A 20,474-nucleotide genomic window follows, 5' to 3' on the forward strand; every position below is an offset into this window, starting at 1 on the left:
GGTGTGGTCCAGCTTCGGCTGTCCGTGACTGACCACTGCAGGCCGTGTTTCACCACCAAAGAGTCAGGCTTTATCAAGGAGGGAGTTGATCCCCTTTATCAGCACTCTGCAGAGTGTTGTCTCTTTGTGGATAACGGTGATTGGAATTCTCCTTCTAAAACAACTCCCCAAAAAGACAAGTGTCATAAAAACAAGGCATGGTCTTGTTTTCTCTCTTTTATAATTGAGCTTAGTTTGCGGTGCTTGTGGCTTTTGTTTTCAGGAATAATCTGCTGTTTTTTTGGTTCTGGAACTTGGCAGTATTAACTTGAGTGCTCCATTTATGATTTGCTGGAGCTTCTCTGAGATTAATTAAGGTAATTAAATTGACTGCACGATAGTCATTATTGTCACTCAGCCACTGGAATGGCTGCTAAATGGAAAACTCTGGAGAGAGTACACAGCAACATCAGTACATTCATTTTTTGTTATTAAAATTATTCTTCATATTATATAAAATTATTTCAAATTATATTGCAATTATCCTATTAGAAACAAAGGTATATTATTATTATTATTATTATTAATTGTTTCCATGAAAAAGAGAGACCAGAGTTTTACATATTTTCGAGTGCCATTAAATGTATGTGCGTGACTGACATTTGCCATTCAGCTGTCCACCCCCTGAGACTGTTTAGATATAACACTCTGAAAACACCATCATTCATTCATTGTCTGTAAGTGTTTATCCAGTTCTGGGTTGAGGTGTGTCCGGAGACTACCCGGAATCACTGGGCACAAGGCAGGAACACACACACACACACACACACACACACACACACACACACACACACACACACACACACACTCTCTAAAAACTCCAGTAGCTCTGATGTGTCTGATCCATGTTGTGTGTGAATCGACTAGCCGTCGTAATCGACGTATCCAGTGCAAATCCTCCATTAACATTGCTGATGTCTTGGGGAAAAATGACATTACCCCAGCTTCCCACATAAAACTAATCCCATCCGAATAGGGCTTGATACTCACAGTGCCTTTGGGCAAGACACATAACACCCTATTGCCCTAGGTGGCGCTACTCTGCCAGTGCCACTCTGCCAGAATTAAGGATTAAACCAGATCAGTTTCCTTCGTAAGATGATGATAAAACACATGACTTCTTCAGAAAAATGAATTCAAGATTTGATGCCACTTCAAACATTCTGCCTAAGACACTCTATTTGTCCATACTTATATTTAAAAATGAATTATTATCAAGTAACACCAGGTACTTCAAAGAGCACTCAGTGAACGCTGGCGTTATATTGTGCACACACCCCTTGTAGAATCTTCATGAATGAAATAAAATTGGACGCTCCAGAGCAGACATACATGAACTTAAGGTGACCATGCCCCCAGGACTGGGTTGGGGAGTGGTTGAACTGCATTCTCTGGAGTAATGGAGCGTCATTAGAATGTGGTGGGTGTACAAAACAGTAGTGCAATGAGAGAACTACATGGGCCACTTGGTCATAGATTATCTGGCTAACTTAAACAAAGTCTCATAAAACACCACACATGAGCTTCCACACTGTTCAGGATTTTGCTTTTCATGGAATGTGCAGAGCTTGAGAAAACATGCCTTGTTTTCTACACGCTGTATTAAACTGGACAGCATAAATCATTGCGTGAAACCTTGTAATCCTTGGACTATTAGCCTGAGTAACCTGAGAAACTGGGTTTTTTTATAAGCCTTTTATTCATGTTCTGGCCTTGCTCTGTTTCAGAGACATTTTGCTGGTCCCTTGGGGGAGTTTAGGATTAAGTGCCATGTTCAAAAACTTTGCAAAGATGGACATTTGTACTTGAAGCGCGCCAGCACACATCAACAGTCCTGTTACCCCCAGTGTGATCAGAACACTAACGCTCTGGCACCAAAACACCCCTAAATTGAATGTGAAGCTGTAAGCCACAAAATGACACGAGTTACACGAGACGTTTGGCGTAGTGTGTCTGGTTAGGTAATGTTATATCCTATAATATATATTTAGTTTATTCTGGGACACAGGCATTCAGCTGCACAGATAAAGCTTGTATAATCTCCACAGAAAGATCACACAGTGAAACGGGACGCTCTGGGGCAGCAGCACATGAGTCTGAGGTCACCATGGCCGGTGTAAAGTGCTGGCCAGGGGTGGAGATTTCATCAGCACTGGGAGAAGAGCATCTGTGGTCTGTTTAGTGACGGGGCACCATCTTATATTCTTGGGCTGTGTTGGAGTGGCATGGAGCCGGAACATTTCATCCAACATCAACAGCTTTCCTGATCTCGTAAGTTGTCCTCACCTCTCCAGGGACACCGATATGATATGATAGTGACATGTTAGAGTTTCGCTGTCCTCTGTAAATTGTCTGTCCACATTGAGAATAGCTGACCAACGAAAATATCCAGCCAACAACGTCCCGTGTGCAGCATCCCGTGGGCAGCGTTCTGTGGGCAGCATCCCATGTGCAGCATCCTGTGGGCAGCGTCCCGTAGGCAGCATCCCAGGGGCAGCGTTCTGTGGGCAGCATCCCATGGGCAGCGTCCCAAGGGCAGTGTCCCGTGGGCAGCGTTCTGTGGGCAGCGTCCTGTGGGCAGCATCCCGTGGGCAGCGTCCTGTGGGCAGCAACCCGTAGGCAGCGTCCTGTGGGCAGTATCCTGTGGGCAGCATCCTGTGTGGAGCGTCCTGTGGGCAGCGTCCTATGGGCAGCGTCCTGTGGGCAGCATCCCGTGGGCAGCGTTCTGTGGGCAGCGTCCTATGGGCAGCGTTCTGTGGGCAGGGCAGCATCCCATGTGCAGCATCCCGTGGGCAGCGTCCCGTAGGCGGCATCCCGTGGGCAACGTTCTGTAGGCAGCGTCTCATGTGCAGCGTCCCGTGGGCAGCGTCCTGTGGGCAGTGTCCCGTGGGCAGCGTCCCGTGGGCAGCATCCCATGGGCAGTGTTCTGTGGGCAGCATCCGGTGGGCAGCGTCCCGTGGGCAGCGTCCCGTGGGCAGCGTCCCGTGGGCAACGTCCTGTGGGCAGCAACCCGTAGGCAGCGTCCTGTGGGCAGCGTCCCGTGGGCAGCGTCCCGTGGGCAGCATCCCGTGGGCAGTGTCCCGTGGGCAGCGTCCCGTAGGCAGCGTCCTGTGGGCAGCAACCCGTGGGCAGCGTCCTGTGCCAACTGAAGAAGGACTGGAAAACAACAACACATGCACTACTTTTTCCTGACTTTACATCTACAAGGTGGTCAGTGTCACTACAGCACTGAGTACGGTCCACTGCACAAATCAGAACTGCACTGTGGTGGTCCTGCGGGGGCCCTGACTATTGTAGAGCAGAGTATGAAGAGAAACAGACGGTCTGCAGCCTGTAATCGAGGCCAGTGGAGCTGATAAAAGCGAGTGCAGATACAAGGCAACAGAGCTCAAAACTGAATTCGCTGCTTTTACACCTGTAGCCCCGGAGTGTGGGACCAGGTCAGTGATGGAGGTCACAGACTGCACCTTTAAAGCGCCGAGTGAAGATACAGGGGCGTGGCCTCGTGTGTGTGTGACACGCCCCTTTAGGAAATGTGGAGACGGACACGTGATGCGTCCGCTTGAATCCAGTATGGCGGAGTGTGTGTGAGCGGCGCTTCTCGCTGGAGCTCTCAGAGCGGGATTAAAGCAACACACACTCAACACGTTAAACACAACACACCGCAGCGAGGAAGAGGACGAGATAGGAGAGGAGAGAGCGCTCTGAGGTGAACACACGCATGCACACACACACACACACACACACTGCTCTGTGGATTTCTGTACTGCGCGCGTGCAGACGAAAGAAAACTTAATGAAAGGCCAGCGCAAGAGGAAACAATCACAACAATGTGTGTGTGTGAGAGAGAGAGAGTGTGAGAGCGAGAATGAGAATGGCTGCTTCCAAAGTGTCCTCATAATGAAAAGACATGAGTTTTTTAAAGGTTTTCATGCGAAATATGTTGCTTTCATCACTAGTTAAACTTTGTTCGCGCCTGTTAAAGGACCACAGATGGTGTTTATGGATCAAATGTGCTAAGTTTAGGGTTAGTTTTAGGTTTAAGTTCAGTATTACTTCGCAGTATTTATGCAGGAATATACGGAAGTCCTCACAAGTGTAGTGATACAAGCGTGTGACTGTGTGAGGCTCGCGCGCTCCCTCGGCTTCCCCAGCGGTTAAATTGGCTCACGTTTCGTTTCTCACTGGACTCTTCCGACTTGACAAGAGGAGTCTGCGGCCGTTGTTGCCCTTGTTTTCTGTTTCTAACGCCACAGCTGTTTTTCTGTGTTGCGAAACAAGCGCTGGATTAACTGACCAATGGGAACCCTTCACTCTAAAACGCTGAAAGTTACATTGTTGTCATTTAGCTCCAGCGCTGCGGCCGCCCATCCCTGGCCTCTACAGGTTGAAGAAAATAACGAATTCTCTTTTAAACCTTATGCCGTTCGAATCTGAAGCAGTGGCACTGTGTAATGCAGGGGTGCCCACACTTACATTTGTAGCTGAGAGTTAAACCCAAAACAATGTAACCTACTTCTACAAGTGGTTCTTCAAAAGACCTTGAGCAGACCTTAAATAATCAAAGAAGGCTCTAAAGTTTGTGTGCGCTTCAGTTCCCACTGTGGAAACAAGTTATCGAACCCTTGTCAGGAATGTAGGCCTATGGTCAATAATAAAATAATAAAAAATAACCTACAGTGGTTCTTTAATGATTTTCAAACACTTTAATCGGCATCTGAAAGGCACAGGTTCCTCCGTATGATGGAAGACCTGTTCTTTAAATAAACAGTTCTGTGCAGCACCTAAAAAAAAAGATTCCACTTTTATTTAAGGTAACATTTCAAAGATTTGAAAATTAAGATTGTCCTGTTTTTAAAAATGCTGTATAAGTATGAAGGGCGGCACGGTGGCGCAGCAGGTAGGTGTCGCAGTCACATATACTTCCAGGGACCTGGAGGTTGTGGGTTCAAGTCCTGCTCCGGGTGACTGTCTGTGAGGAGTGTGGTGTGTTCTCCCTGTGTCTGAGTGGGTTTCCTCCGGGTGACTGTCTCTGAGGAGTGTGGTGTGTTCTCTCTGTGTCTGCGTGGGTTTCCTCCGGGTGACCGTCTGTGAGGAGTGTGGTGTGTTCTCTCTGTGTCTGCGTGGGTTTCCTCCAGGTGACCGTCTGTGAGGAGTGTGGTGTGTTCTCTCTGTGTTCGTGTGGGTTTCCTCCAGTTAGACTGTCTGTGAGGAGTGTGGTGTGTTCTCTCTGTGTTCGTGTGGGTTTCCTCCAGTTAGACTGTCTGTGAGGAGTGTGGTGTGATAGAGTAATATTTATACGTATCCGATTAATGCATTAGTGCAGATGGGTATACACTGCTGGCCCGAGGTGTTTTTTTGTGAATGTGAGCGCACATAGAATTTGATCTTGTATCAGCACTCGTGTGTAAAATTCTTCATGAAAACAGATACAGGGTCATGGGCTTTCAACATGCGGGTTCATGCGGATCTGTATAAACCCACCCTGTAATCAGAGCCTGTCAGAAGTGAGCCTGTTCACATTCCACTTCCCAAGGTCCGGCACTCAGTCCTTGTGAATTCCAGGCCTCACAGGAAGAAGGTCAGCGTAGCCTTCCAAGAACTTGGCACCGAGAGTAGGCTCGAGTCCTGAATAACGACCCAGCCTTGTGAATGTGACTATGCGGCGGTGTCTAGGCCCACGCTTTTTATAGGCCTGAATAACAATTTACGTCAGTTTGAGGGCTTTGCTAATCAATTCTACTCCTCAGGGTGCATAATTAACAGTGCTGGCTGATTCATGGTGGTTGCCACATTGTGCTCCATGTTGTATCTGTGGTTGAGAAAGAGCGAGGGAGAGAGAGAGCTGGGCTCTGCAGGGACGTCCGTTTTTGCTGTGTGGTGGGACAGGGCTGATAAGGGCACGCGTGGTGGAGATTAGTGGTAAAGGTGACTGGACAGGGTACTGTGGCACATGCCTAATGACAAAGCTGACGATTGTGTAAAACTAGCATTTTGGCAGCGTTGCTCTTAGAAAATAATTATTAAAAACCCATGAGCCTTCGTAATGTTGGCTTTTCTGCTCGGTTACATTGTGGTTGTAGACGGTAATGAATTGCAGTGTGAAATCAGACAGATTCAGAGAGTGAACTCGCTAGGCTATATACAGTCCCGTTAGACATTTGGTCTTGATCAGTACCAGCCGCACTGTTTGCCTGTTGGAAAGCGTGCATTTACTCTTCCATTGTGCTCTCAGAACTTGGCCAGGATTGCATTCATTTGGCAAAGTACAGCAGCCAAAAACTTCCCCAAGACTGTAATTATGAAGCGCTTGTTTGTTTAGATTGTTTGTCTAATGAAAGCTAACTGTCAGTGGCTAATGTGCTGTGGCCATCATTTTCCCTGCCATCTAGGTGACATGACTCTGCATGATTTGAAGCCAGAAGAGCCAGAGGGCTTGTCTTCATTGGGTGTTTATTTCACAAAATTGAGTTTGGTTGCTTAATTTGTTACTTTAATCCGAAAGGTTTTGTTCTCTCAACAGCGACGAGCTGTTAACGTTTGTACTTGAACTGTACAGCCCCAAATTAGAAAGTTAGGATGTGTTTTATATTAAAATCAAAAGTGATTTATTAATTATCTTTGAACTATTACATAGTAGATACTACAAAAGCACATTGTTTTACCTCATGAATTGATTTGCTTCATGATTTTCCTGTTCATATTTAACAATTATTTACATTTTCTTATTTAATGTTCTATATATCAAAAACTGAAAAGAATTAAAGCCAAAGTTTTTTAAAATCCTGATGATATCTCCTCATCATTTCCTGCTCTCCATTCTGTTTGTGCATTCGAAACAAGTCTAATGTGTGCGAAGCTCCAGTGTCTGTATACAAGGCTTTCTCCCTCTATGCTCTCACCAGTAAAACCACATTTTGGAGATTTTTTGACAATGAAGAGAACTGAAAAATGTGAATAGAGATGAGGCTATTGCTCTATTCCTGCTCCATAGTGGGGTAATATTGATTTATGAAAGTAAATGCAGCACGAATGTGCTACAAATCTAAACAGCTCAAGTAACGAATGAGTTTCTGGGTAATTCAAACAGTGAATAAAAACTTAGACAAGTTAAACTTCAGCTGTGTACAAACTACTGTCGTTTTTCCCTCAAACACACCATTCTTGTATTTTTCGCATGTTGTTATAGAACGATAAGTAAAAAGAGGCATGTTTCAGTCTGAAACACAAAATGCCAAGACAAATCAACTGTAATAATTTTTGGAAATCCTGCCTCATCTGGAACTATAGCTAGTGAACTGGGACATCTGTCATCCAATGTACACAACCTAGTAAAAAACCTTGGCTTCATTTTTGACACTGATCTTAAATTTTACAATGGCCCACCCATGTGTATTCATTTGATGATGGCATGCTAATCCGGCTGCCCTTAGTAGAGGATTATGACCCCAACACAATGTGTGAAAATGCTCATTTTAGTCACATAAACAAAAGAATATGGCTGTGTTTTTGCACTGAGCACAAAGCTCTAAGACGGTGCAGTCACACTTTTCAGCTGCCTGAGAAATAACGGCTTCATTTTGTGATGAGTAAGTGAAATATATTTGACTCGTTTTTCTGCAGCACGTTTGGCTCCGGTTAGCTTTGATGCTACACTAGTTCAGTACTTTAGCGACGGAATTCATGAAGCTGAGGGTAAATGCTTTGTAATTGCGCAGAGGCACCGAGCTCACCTGATAGAGGGGAAAAATGGCTTGTAGTAAAGTTTGCATGTTCTCTGGTGCTTTCAAGCAGTCATCTGAAGCTCATATTAATTGCTTTGCTGCTCCAAAGCAATCTGTGCCTTAAATAAAATTCAACTGTTTATAAACAAACGGTTCAGTTGGTCTCACTGATGGGGTCGAGTGGGGGTGAATGGGCCATTTCCTTTGACAGTGGGGAGGGGATTTCTCACATGTTTCACACCTATCTCATGAAATGTCAAGGTGTGAACCACAGTTATTGAGAACAACAGTGTTACATCAGATTCATAGCCATATAGAAGAAAAACTACAATATCCGAAAGCTGTAAACACCAGTGTGTAGCCAACACCCATGTTTACAGAGTTTAGATCGCTAAAGAAAACTTCATAAATGTTTGCAATGTGTTTTTTCACTGTATATCAGCACCTTTTTTGGGAAGTCCATGCTTGGAGTTAATTTAAACAAATGAGACACAGACTTCTCTCACATTATTGTTGCTGGGTTTGTGCTGAACATTAGCATGTGAAGCTTTTTGGGAACAAACATTTTTTTTTAGGTAGAGGAAATTTGTAAAATGTGTAGGCGTTACTTCAGCCATGACAGAAAGGCCTCAGACTCCAGGGGGTTAATACTGACATTCATTAGGTAAACTTTCCTCATCCCAGAGTTTCAGAGTTAATTATAAATATTTATAACTAAATTATAATTACAAACGCTATAACGTTGACCAGATACATACACATACATACCAGATATTAAACACAAATGCATCTTGTGTTTAATGTTGTGTTCAAATATAATGCCTTTAGAAAACTCCCATCATAAATTATTTGGAAATATTCAACATGAACACCCCCCCACTCCCAAAAAATAAAACCAAAGCTAATAACCAAACATTCTGTAGAACAATCTGAAGACTTGCTGTTTGTGAATTGTCAAAGGTGTAGAAATGTGGTGAGTAAAGCAAAGCTTTCTTTTAAACCAAAATACGTTTGGCCTTGGATAATGTCCTTAGAATAGCCTTTAGACGTTGAACATTTTGAATTACAGAAACGCTTGCTTTTCCTATGGTGTGCTTGAAATCAAAGAATGAAAGACTGCTCATATTTGAGAGCGACACACACACACACACACACACACACACACACAGACAGTGATGACTGCGGTGCTGCACGTATCTGTCAGCCAGGTGCACAGTAGATGGCGGATACCCACCTCATTTCCTGCTCTGTGTCTGTCTGAAAATAGCTCTGCTTTTGTGGAGATGCAGCCGTGTGGGCCCTGTCTGCGGTGAGGTGCCCAGCAGGCCCTTAATGGAGTGCCACTTCGCCAAGGGCAAGCCATCTTGCTTGAACACATGTAGCGTATGCCATTTATCACTTTAAAAAGTTTCTGTTATCCTTCTTTTTCAACACGGCAGTATTAACTGCTTATTTTTTTTATTGTACTGGAAAATACCCCCCTTTCCACATTGAGAAGATAAATATCTGCACTTGCTGAAACTAACAGTGACCACAAATTTGTATTTTAAGTGTCGCACTACCAGTGCTTTTGACGTTCAGTGATGAAAGGTTTGGCTGCTGTGGTGATGGAATTCATCGCAAGTGGAACATTTCTGAATAGAGTTTTTGTATTTAGCCTTCAGTAGCGTTCTTTCTGGACATAGACACTGCCTGGAAGCAGGGGTAGATTCCAGTTCAGCAAAGTCCTCATAAGCGTTGTGCAACTCTGTCCTTTTTTTTCTTTCCTTTCTTTCTTTGAAGGAATGCGACACAGAGCTTTAGCTGGCCTCCAGCTCGGGTGAGGGAACAGTCTGAAAGGTCAGAGGATGACTCGAGTTCATGTAGTCGGTTTTCTTCTTTTTGACCGACTGCACACAAGTCTTTGCTCGCTATCAAAGGAACGTGATGGTAACCCTCATTAGTGTGATGCCTCATTAAACAGAAAATCTTAGACTTTCTTAGATTTAAAGTGAAGCCAGTCATTTATCTGGGAAATCCAAGAGAGCAGATGACGTTAAAAGTGATACATTTCCTGGTAACCTCTCTCTTTTTAAAGCCTTGTGAGGAGAAGGGAATATTTCTCCTATTAGTTGTTATTACAGATGTTGAGTTTGGTGCTGTTTGCTGTCTGCTCTCCTCCCCTTCTAACGTAACTGCAGAGTTGGTTCTTGTATTGAGTGTGTATTGTGCCGCACTGTGATTGTGATATGCCATGCGATATATTAAAAAGTAATTAGCGAGACAATAATGTGGGGGTTATTAGCTAGCATTATTAGACTAGCAGAATTTATAGGGATGCACTTAGGCTGCTCATAATTATTACAGAATTGCCTGATCACAATTATTTGAGCTCATCACAGTTATGTTCTAGAGTTGTAACTGTCACATCTTATGTATATGCTGGAAAAAATAGAATGTGACATGAGTGCACTTTTACGTTTCCAATCATTAGTGTCGAGGCCAGTATTTTCACGAAAGAAATCAGAAAACCTAGTGATTTAACGCCTGGGATCATTGGTTTAATTCTGAATATACTGTAAGTCTAGTTTCGCCTTTAGTTTGTAAATCCGTAAAACTGACAGCCGACTCCCCTCTACACTCCCCTCCTCAGATGCGATGCTCATGCAGGTTGCCAGGTTGATGACACGGAACTCACATAAACAAGTGCAAGATAACTTCATAAACTTTGGACTTTCAAAGCTAAAAGTAAGCCTTAATCAGGCTGTTTACACAGAAAGGTGTATGTAATTTCACTAAAATATCTACATAGGCTAGCGAAAGGCTTAAATGCGTCAGATTATGGGGCTAAAATTGGCGTTACGTATCAGCTCGTTATTGGAATTTTCTGTTCCGTAAAGAAGTGACTGTCTGAGGCTGAAGAGAGATTTTGAAACACAAATCCTCACTGAAAACACACTGACCATAGTTTACACTTTTAATCCTTAGACGCATCTGTGCTTTTAACAATTTTCAGAAATGACTTCTTACCTGTTCAGTGTAGCCAACTCAGGCTCTGTCTTGCTGGGCTCTAAGCTGTCTCCATCTTTCGAATACACTGGCAATATTTACTCTCGTATTACCCCGTCAGGCAAAGACGCATACCTCATGAAGGCAAGATTTTTAAACAGCCGATCTGTCCATTATTTGTGCAGCTGTTTATACAACTAATACAGTTAATCCTGTGAGGCCAAGGAATTCGCCATCAGTGTCTCGTGTGTGCGGAGGTGTTAACGTTCAGAGTAACGCAAGGGTCAGTATTGTGATAAAGGCTGAGAAATATTATATCATGCATCTTTCCTGGTTTTAACATGTCCTGTCCCATCTTAATGGATGCAGCATTCCTACATCTGCCTGTGCTGAGGGGTCGGAGTGTCTCCTCCCTTTCCCTTAGGTCTAAACATGATCACCACCCCCAATAGGAGCACTCGGAGCCAGTGGATGCTTGACCGACTTTCATGGATTTTTGTTTTCCAGCTTCATGAGCTTGACACTGTCATACATTTTTGGCCTCTTTGTGATTGTTCTTTCTCCTTTGTTTTTTAACAACAGATTTTTCAGCTTTCTTGATGTTGTTTTCCGTTGTTGCAGTCACTGATTTAATTATTTATAGTCAATTAGTGCGGAGAGATAGCAGCTCTGTAACTAGAATTGCATTTTGAGGATTAGTTCAGTAGGCGGTGCAGTTAATTTTTATTTAGTGTTCACAGTCATGTTCACGCTCACGCTTCAGTGATTACAGCTGCATTCCTTTGTCTGCCCACTAAATAAATGTGCTTCCGAACTTTTACTGCTGTTTAACACTGTGTTATTAAACCGCCAAAACAAATAGAAATGAACTCGAAAGTCAGCATTATTTTTGGTGTGTGATTATTATATTTATTTTTATGAGACACTATTTCTGTTCTGTTTGACACTTGGGAGGGATGACATTGTCGTCCTGTGTGAGGGCAGAGCAGCATGGCTGAAATTGCTGGAATTTTGAAGCTAGAACAGTGTGTGTCTGAATCACACGTACAGCAGCTCTTTTGCGTAAAACTTCTCGAAACATTCCCTTCGACACCTGCCGTCAGCCCCTCAACAGATCACTGAACTCTACCATGTTTCCTGCTTTATTTATTTATTTTTGATACAATGAGAAATTGAGTTGAAAATGCAGATTCAAAATTTTCACTCAGCTGCTTAATTACATTTGTGAACAAGAGAGATTATTCTAATACGTTTTTCACAGTTACCGTTTATTCACCGTGTTTTATTAATTGTTGACATCTCTCCACAACTCCATAAATTCATTCATTGTCTGTAACCCTTATCCAGTTCAGGGTCGCGGTGGGTCCAAAGCCTACCCGGAATTACTGTGCGCAAGGTGGGAACACACCCTGGAGGGGGCGTCAGTCCTTCACAGGATGACATTCACTCACACCAACGGACACTTTTGAGCCGCCAATCCACCTAACAACGTGTGTTTTTTGACCGTGAAAGGAAACCGGAGCACCCGGAGGAAACCCACACAGACACAGGGAGAACACACCACTCTCCTCACAGACAGTCACCAGGAGGAAACCCACACAGACACAGGGAGAACACACCACACTCCTCACAGACAGTCACCCGGAGGAAACCCATGCAGACACAGGGAGAACACACCACACTCCTCACAGACAGTCACCCGGAGGAAACCCACGCAGACACAGGGAGAACACACCACACTCCTCACAGACAGTCACCCGGAGGAAACCCACGCAGACACAGAGAGAACACACCACACTCCTCACAGACAGTCACCCGGAGGAAACCCACGCAGACACAGGGAGAACACACCACACTCCTCACAGACAGTCACCCGGAGCGGGCCTCTAACCCACAACATCCAGGACCCTGGAGCTGTGACAGAGACACTACCTGCTGCGCCACCGTGCCGCCCCAATGCACAAAATGACTTTAAAAAAAAAAGCTTGCACCTCAGTAAAAGTGAAAGTAACAAAATATGTAAATATGATTTAAATAATTAGTAAAAAATAAATAAATAAATAAATAAATAGTGTGACTATGTAAATTATTGAGTGTAAAATAATGTAATATACATCTGTTATACCAATAATAAAAATAATTCTGGTTCCTGAATATTTTTGGTGCTGACTTTAAATAAAAAGTCCACTCTAATCTTGAGGCAGTGAGTAGACAACAACTACTGCTCCCTACACCGCAAAATAAAAATAATGAAACACTAATAGCTTACATCACAACTCTTTGCTCATTTATGTACAGTATGAGTGTCTTAAAACAGACAGAATTCCTGGAACACCTTTTTATAGAGTTCTGTAGAAACAAATAAATCTGTGATTCCTCAGAACGCTCAGTGGAAGAAGGTTTCTTGTGACAGTAGCCATTGCAGATTCACATGTTGTATGGGGCTGTAAACAATGTGGCTCACAGGAGCACACCACTGATGTCAAACACCACACCTTACCCTGCATTCCAGCTGATTTAATTGTCAGTCTCTGCTTGTGTAATGTAGTTTGATTTGTTCTGTCATTGCAGCCCTGTAGAATGTGTTCATTGTGTACACTACTGTCCTGAGAGCAGCAAAGACAAATAATTGTGCATCTTGTCATAATGCAGAATGAGCATTATCAATGAGGGTTTAAATTCATTATACGACAAAGTGGTTATATGGAACAAGTACGTAATAAGAAAGAGTGTGTGTGTAGTAACATATCGCTTTTGTTTAGACCCAAATTTGGCCCTTTGTTACTATAACTGAGACTCTTTGTGCGAGACAGTGTGAATCACTAAAGACAAGGTGTTTTGATGTGCTCATAAGATACCAGCCACCTCCATGAAAGTAGGTGTGTGACGCATGCAACAACAATGGAGTGTGTGAGCCTGTCCTCCCTCTGGCTCAGTCTCTGACCTGTCTCTTTGAGTGTGATGTGAAGAGGTGTGTTGAGGTCAGAGTGCTTCTGTTCTGGCTTTCTCTTTCAAACACACGTGCGCTGGCATGGCTGAACTTGCAGCGGGGGCATTGTACCGAGTGTGAGAGAGGCCTTTCGACCCGCCCCACAACCTGAGAAAACATTTTACAACCTCAGACTTTTAAAAAATGGCAGAAATGTATCAGAAGTGTTTGCCACAGAAGCGCTAGCAACAAACTGACAGCTCTGTTCTGTTCTCATCTTTTAAGATTAAGATTCACACATTGATTTCATACACAATGTATATTTGACGTTTTTACCAACACATTGTTGAATAGAGATGAGTCCGATGAAATACTGTATGGGTGTTGGGTCTGATATTGATGTTATTCACTCATTGGATATCACACAGACAGAGGGCTGACACACACCTGTCCAGATTCCATTCTGTAGCTTAGGGCAGTATCGTATCGTGCACAATAATATCAACACAAACATGAGGATTACTCACAAACGGTTTGACGGAGAAGTTTGACTCAGATTTAGTCTCGTTTTAAAGGGGACTATTTAAGGTAAGCGCTGCTGTGCCAACTTTGTGTGTGAGCCGCTTGTGGGCTTTTTTGGCTTCAATTCCTTAGTCCTACATTTTAGTGTATATCTTCGTGATCCTGAGCCTGACCGTTTGATTGGTGTATGATATGTACACATTACTCAAATATGGCGCAGTGAAAAACCTGAAAATCTGTACTGTCACTAATATTTTTTCCAGTAACAGCAAAAATACTTATTTATTGAGTGAGATTATATATAAAATGATTAAATCAATGAAAATCAATGACTTTAAGCTTTAATTTGGTACATTAACTGTCGACTTTGGACCTGTAGTACTTGAGACATACTGATGGATAAAACAATGAGTGATTTTTATAGGCACCGCCGACCAATGAGCCAAATAAAAGGCTAAATAACGTTGCGTTTCTAGTGTTACAACTATCAACTCAGTCGTTTATGATGCAGATTATTGAGTGTGTGTTACAAACAGCAGCCAGTAACAAAAAGTGAGAGCTGAAGAAGAGAAAATAATTCTTACCCTTTTCTCTGATGAGACGGCTACAGGTTGGAGGCTTGTACTCCTGTACTTCTGCGTTCACTGATGTAAGAGGCCTGTAAGATGGCAAAATGGACACAAGGGGCGCTCTAACAGCCAGAATGACGCATTGCCTGTGTGCATTGTGTAAAAATCGGCCTCTTGCGCTAATATATCGGCCAATGCCGATATTATAAAAAATGCCAAAAATCGGTAGATCACTAGTCTGATATTGATGTTGTTCACTCGGCGAACTGCTTAGGGCAGAATCGTATCGTGCACAATAATATCGCAATTTTTTTCCTCAAACAATATAAAAAATAACAATTATTGTCATATTCTGACTTGTTTCCGTAATGACGTCATGCAGTTACACATAACATGGCGTACACTGATTACGTGAGTCATTTAGACACAGTGAAGTACGGTGGAAATTGCTCTACGCTCAAAAAAAAAAGTGACTTCAGTTGTGTGGAGGTGGTTTGGAAACAAAATATCAATATCCTATATATATTTTATACAGTATCAGAATCTTGGTAAGTTATGGTTGTTTACATTTATTTGTTTTCTCCTTCTGACTGTTTGGAATTATTAGATTTGTACAAAAATAAAATGTTTTATATGGTAATTAAAAAAAGAAATTAAATATAATATTAATTGAATATAATTAATATTAATATAACGTTACTTATGTTACAATAATATTTTCTGAAAATTAATAGAAGTATTTTTCAGTGTTTTTCATATCGCCAAGAATATCGTCATTGCAAAAATACCCTGGGATATCGTTATATTGTTTTAGAACCATATCGCCCACCCCTACTGTAGCTTGCGCTGGGCCTTGAACCCACTGTAAGGTAAAATAACCAGACATCGCAGCTCATCAGATTCCATTCCGCATCTTACAATAAACCTGCAACAACGTCAGTTGGTAACTACTGCCGCTCTCGCACATGAACTCCGGAGAATCTCTAGCGAAACTCTGCAGAGTTCGGTCTGGAGCGGTGCATTCCCACATGCAGCACACAGCAGGAAATTTTGCGCCAGGCTTGTCCTGTCTGGCCGGACGCTGATGGATCATTGACTGTAGAGCTCTCCTGTTGCCTGTTTCAGACGAGGTGTCCAGCCTACACTGAAGTTTTCATGGACTCCTAACTATTACTACAATTACTGCTACTACGACTAGAACATTTCCCGCTGCATCCTCACATGCGCCCGGAGTCTTTACTAGGGGCCCAGGAGGATGCAGTCCAGGTGATGTCTGGGACGAATGTTGCGGGTGTTTGCGTTCACACACACACAGTTCCTCCGGGTAAAGTCTGGAACATTGCTGGATTACTGCGCATGTGTGTAAAGGGCATTAGACCGGGAAGTGCTGAAAAGCAAGACAGCGTGTGTTAGACAGTGTGTGTTACGCCAGCATACTGAGAGGTGGAAATAAGACCACTTTAATCAAGCACCCACGGAGGTTTCACGTGAAAGAGTTGCAGGAGCCGACAGACAGAGAGCGAGCCCCCCATGCTGCAGAATCTGCATGGGGTTTTATTTGCAGTTCAAAACGAAGCAGTGACGACATAAATGACTTAATGGAAGCATGTTATAGACTTAAAGTCCACAATGTGTGCAGTGTTTTGTGAAAGTAATTTATTTGAGAATTCAACATTCAATAACGTGTACATTTATGGATTGCTGCACACTTTGCCTGCTTTGTGTTTGTGTTTTGTAAAGAATATAGGCCATTGTTTTAATGGAGCATTGGAAAGTCTGTGCGCAGGTGATATTTTGATTTGTAAATCAGTGTTTACTTTCTCCACTTGGATTTAGTTCCAGTGTCTAGGGTTTTTAAATATTTATGAATATAAATCAACATCAGCAGTGTGTGTGTGTTTGTTTGTGTGTGTGTGTGTGTGTGTGTGTGTGTGTGTGTGTGTGTGTGTGTGTGTGTGTGTGTGTGTGTGTGTGTGTGTGTGTGTATAAAATGAGAGCTAATAGGCATTTTCTTCAATGATTCTTCTTTGTGGATTGAAATGGCCATTATACTGTCCCCTGGTGGCCTGGATGTGTTAAAGGGTTTGTACTAAGCCTATTTTAAATATGGCCACTTCCATACTGGAGGCCTGCTCCATGAAACATAAACTGGTTCACTCCGGGACTACAAAGCGACTTGATTCTTCTCATGTTTCTTACTCTTTTATAAATCTTGTATTCTGCTGTTGGCTGGTAAAATGGCTTCTTTAAAAAGAGAATACTGTGCTTTGTCTTCCCTGCTTTGAGACAACAGAGATGCCACCATGGGTGGTTTGTTGTGTTGGTGGCGAGTGTAAGTGCTGCAGGGGTAAGCTGACTCCAGCACATCTAATCCACGCCACCTGGCCCCATGCAAGAGCCAGACGCACTCGGAGATAGAGCTGGAAACAGAGACGACTCTTAAAGGCTGTTCACTCGCTCAGCAGTCTGCCAGAGATGCTCCTCTCCAAACCCAGCAGCTTAATCCTGCATTACTGCTGTCCTCTTCCTCAGACTGGTGATGTAACTCACTTTCAGAACTCTCCTCAGCACCTTTTGAGTTGATTAAAGTCACTTCTCTTGCTGTTGGTCTGAAATAACGGGTTTGAATACTTGCCTTTGTTTTACATTCAGCAGCAGATCAATGCAGATCTTTTCTCAGTGGGACAAATGTGACCAGCTCCCCAACTCATTCCCTGTCCTTGAGAGAGAGAGTGTGTGTGCGTGTTTGTTTCTCACTGTGTGTGTGTTTGTGTGATCCGTGTTGATGAGTTGATGGGAGGAAGAGGAGGAGGAGGAATGTTTTCTTTCATTAGAGTGGGTGATTGCTTCCTCTCTGCACACAAAGTGTTGAATGAGTCTTTAATAAATGTTTGTTGAATAAAGGCAATCTATGTGCCATACACTAAAGTGGAGGATGGATCTGGAGCCCATCTTATGGTGAAAAATCCTCCTTTCAAGCACCCTGTGTCCTGCAAAATAATTAAAGTATTCTTCTGGGATAAAAACGGGAGTAAAATATGAAATAATTTGTAAATATTAAGTAAAAAATAGATACATTTTTGTTAACATTACAGTCAATATTTTGAATGTAAATATGGTGCGTTTTTATATTTGTAGAGAGATATACACATACAGGGGTTGGACAATGAAAGTGAAAAACCTGGTTTTAGACCACAGTAATGTATTAGTGTGGTGTAGGGCCTCCTTTTGCGGCCGATACAGCGTCAGTTGGTCTTGGGAATGACATACACAAGTCCTGCACAGTGGTCAGAGGGATTTGAAGCCATTCTTCTTGCAGGATAGTGGCCAGGTCTCTACGTGATGCTGGTGGAGGAAAACGTTTCCTGACTCGCTCCTCCAAAACACCCCAAAGTGGCTCAATAATATTTAGATCTGGTGACTGTGCAGGCCATGGGAGATGTTCAACTTCGCTTTCATGTTCATCAAACCAGTCTTTCACCAGTCTCGCTGTGTGTATTGGTGCGTTGTCGTCCTGATACACGGCACCGCCTTCAGGACACAGTGTTTGAACCATTGGATGCACATGGTCTTACTGGTGCAATGTGCAGTTAATGAAGATTGGCCACCAGGCTGCTCCCATTGATTGGCTGTTTCACTTTCATTGTCTATATATTGTATATATATTGTATATATAATATAAACCAAAAAGAGCCAAGCCATAAAAATGATCAAAGGGACATAACAGAATAATAAGAATAGCATAATCCAACCAAATCACTTAGTGATGGCAGGGTGTTTATTATCGTTTTCTGTTTGTCAAGGCTCCTTAAAAGTATCATCATCCTAATGCCTTCCTTTAGCAAACTCCGTCTCTTGATTCTAGTCTTATTTTTGGGACACTTTCCCTGAACGTCATGAAACTGAAAGTGTGAGAGGTTCCAGACCCGCAGCAGTGAGCATTTTCTGTAGCTAAACCAAAACACTGACAGATGAATATCTATTTTAATATTCGTTGCTTGCACACGTACTTGTATGCGGTTGCTAAAGCCTGTGATTTGGTTGCACAGTGGTCTTGACTATCTCTCATTCAGCACTGAGGCCTAAAGAGACAGTCGGAGAGTCATCAGTCTGGCTGTTTAACCTCGTGCTGTTGCGCAGTGTTCATTCACACACGTTGAGCTGTTGTTAGAGGCACTCCCCTTTTCCGTTGCTTTATCTGAAGCAAGTCTAAGCTTTAAAGCGTGGGGGAATATCCCTGAGAGCTGTGCCTCACAGTAGACCCCTCCCTTTCCCCTTAACAGGAGATATTTGGAGTTACGTAACCCAGCTAAGCCCTGCCTGGATGCTGTGTGCTGCTGTGAGTAAAAAAGATTGTAGTTATGCTGTCAGACTGGCTCCATTTTGCCTGGTGCAGTGGAACAGAATGCATGCTTGCACAGACACACACAGCGGGGACATGCACTTGACATGTTTGTCATTGAGCTGTGCTTTGTTATGGGTTTTGCTTGTTCGGTAAGAAAAAGATTACGGTGTAGGACAGTGTCAATAGTGTCAGGTTTCTGAGGGTAGTGGATTCCTACTCTGTTGTGCTCTATGTTAAAACTGTCACGTATCCTTCTGGCATGGTGCGGGTCAGATTCTCTCAAACAGACTGCTTGCACTATGTACTCACAGAGGTCTTAGCATTATTGTGTTTTTGTTTTTAGCCCTGAGGACCAAATGTCTTCATGATGGGAAATCCTGACTCATTTTTTTAAATGAACACATTTCTCTGGTGAGTGTAGGTCATTGTTTTTTGGAATAATTAAGGAGCAAATACATTTCTTTTGTTTACTGAGGTTTATTAAAGAGGCACTCGGTCTAACCATTTACAACCACCTGTTGTGAAAATGCCTCCCTCCTGAAGTGGTGCCATAATCCCTCTTTAAACACTTGGGAAAACTAACTTCTGAAGAAGCATTGTGATCAGCCAGACTGAGGGTAGCAAAGCTGTGGTATAAAATATGTCACAAAACACGACAAATGACACATTAAATACTAGTTTAAGCCCAAATGCCCTTAATGCTAAGGCAGTAAGTGTTCACTTATTTACTCCCTCAGCGCTGCATGTGTGTCTGAAATAAGGAATCGAAGTCCACTATGTAGAACTGGCCCTAAAAAAAGAAAGAAAACAAAATGTGCTTATTGTTCCTGTTATTGATTTTGCTGTTGCTGTGTGTTTCAGTGCGTCGTGTCCCAGTTTCCTAGTGGGTGAACCAGAAGGACTGACGAGACTGGAGTAGCCCTTGACCGCGGGGTGCACTATGAACACCTGAGAGTTCTATCACCACCCGTTTTCCTCACACGTCCAGTGGGATCAGTGACCAGTGGATGGTGTTTTTTCCCCACGAAGGGAGCAGTGGGGTTCTCTCCACCCCCTCATCTGCCCGGACACAAACATTCCCTCTGAACCCCTTCTTTACCTCAGCTCTCTTCCCTCACACCGTGGCCTGAGAGAGAGAGAAATCGGCCGAAATGAGTTCCCACAGTCACCGAGGTAAGAGCGGCCTGCTTCTCTCTTCTGGGTTTGCAGCGATGAATGAGATACACTTGTTTTTAAAAGGCAAGTAAATCCTGTTGGATATGTTCGACTTGATCAAAGACGGCGATGTGACATGAATAATCTCAACATTGCAAAATATGTCATGTATAGTCTTGTGGGCCAGACGTCTGCCTGTCTTT

General features: G+C 43.1%; 1 protein-coding gene across 3 annotated transcripts in view; it reads left to right on the forward strand.

Annotated features, from left to right (window-relative positions):
• The first annotated feature begins 3,620 nt into the window (after positions 1-3,620).
• The window catches only part of hdac4 (histone deacetylase 4), a 199,669-nt gene continuing 182,815 nt past the window's right edge, over positions 3,621-20,474 (forward strand). For 2 of the 3 annotated variants that reach the window (XM_066686463.1, XM_066686464.1), the window contains exons 1-2: positions 3,621-3,748; positions 19,978-20,289. In XM_066686463.1, the coding sequence (XP_066542560.1) occupies positions 20,268-20,289 (22 nt within the window). In that variant the 5' untranslated portion in view covers positions 3,621-3,748; positions 19,978-20,267. The remainder of the gene's footprint in view (positions 3,749-19,977; positions 20,290-20,474) is intronic. The other variant, XM_066686466.1, reaches the window with a different exon arrangement.

The sequence above is a fragment of the Hoplias malabaricus genome, chromosome 12, assembly GCF_029633855.1.
Source record: "Hoplias malabaricus isolate fHopMal1 chromosome 12, fHopMal1.hap1, whole genome shotgun sequence".
NCBI lineage: Eukaryota > Metazoa > Chordata > Actinopteri > Characiformes > Erythrinidae > Hoplias > Hoplias malabaricus.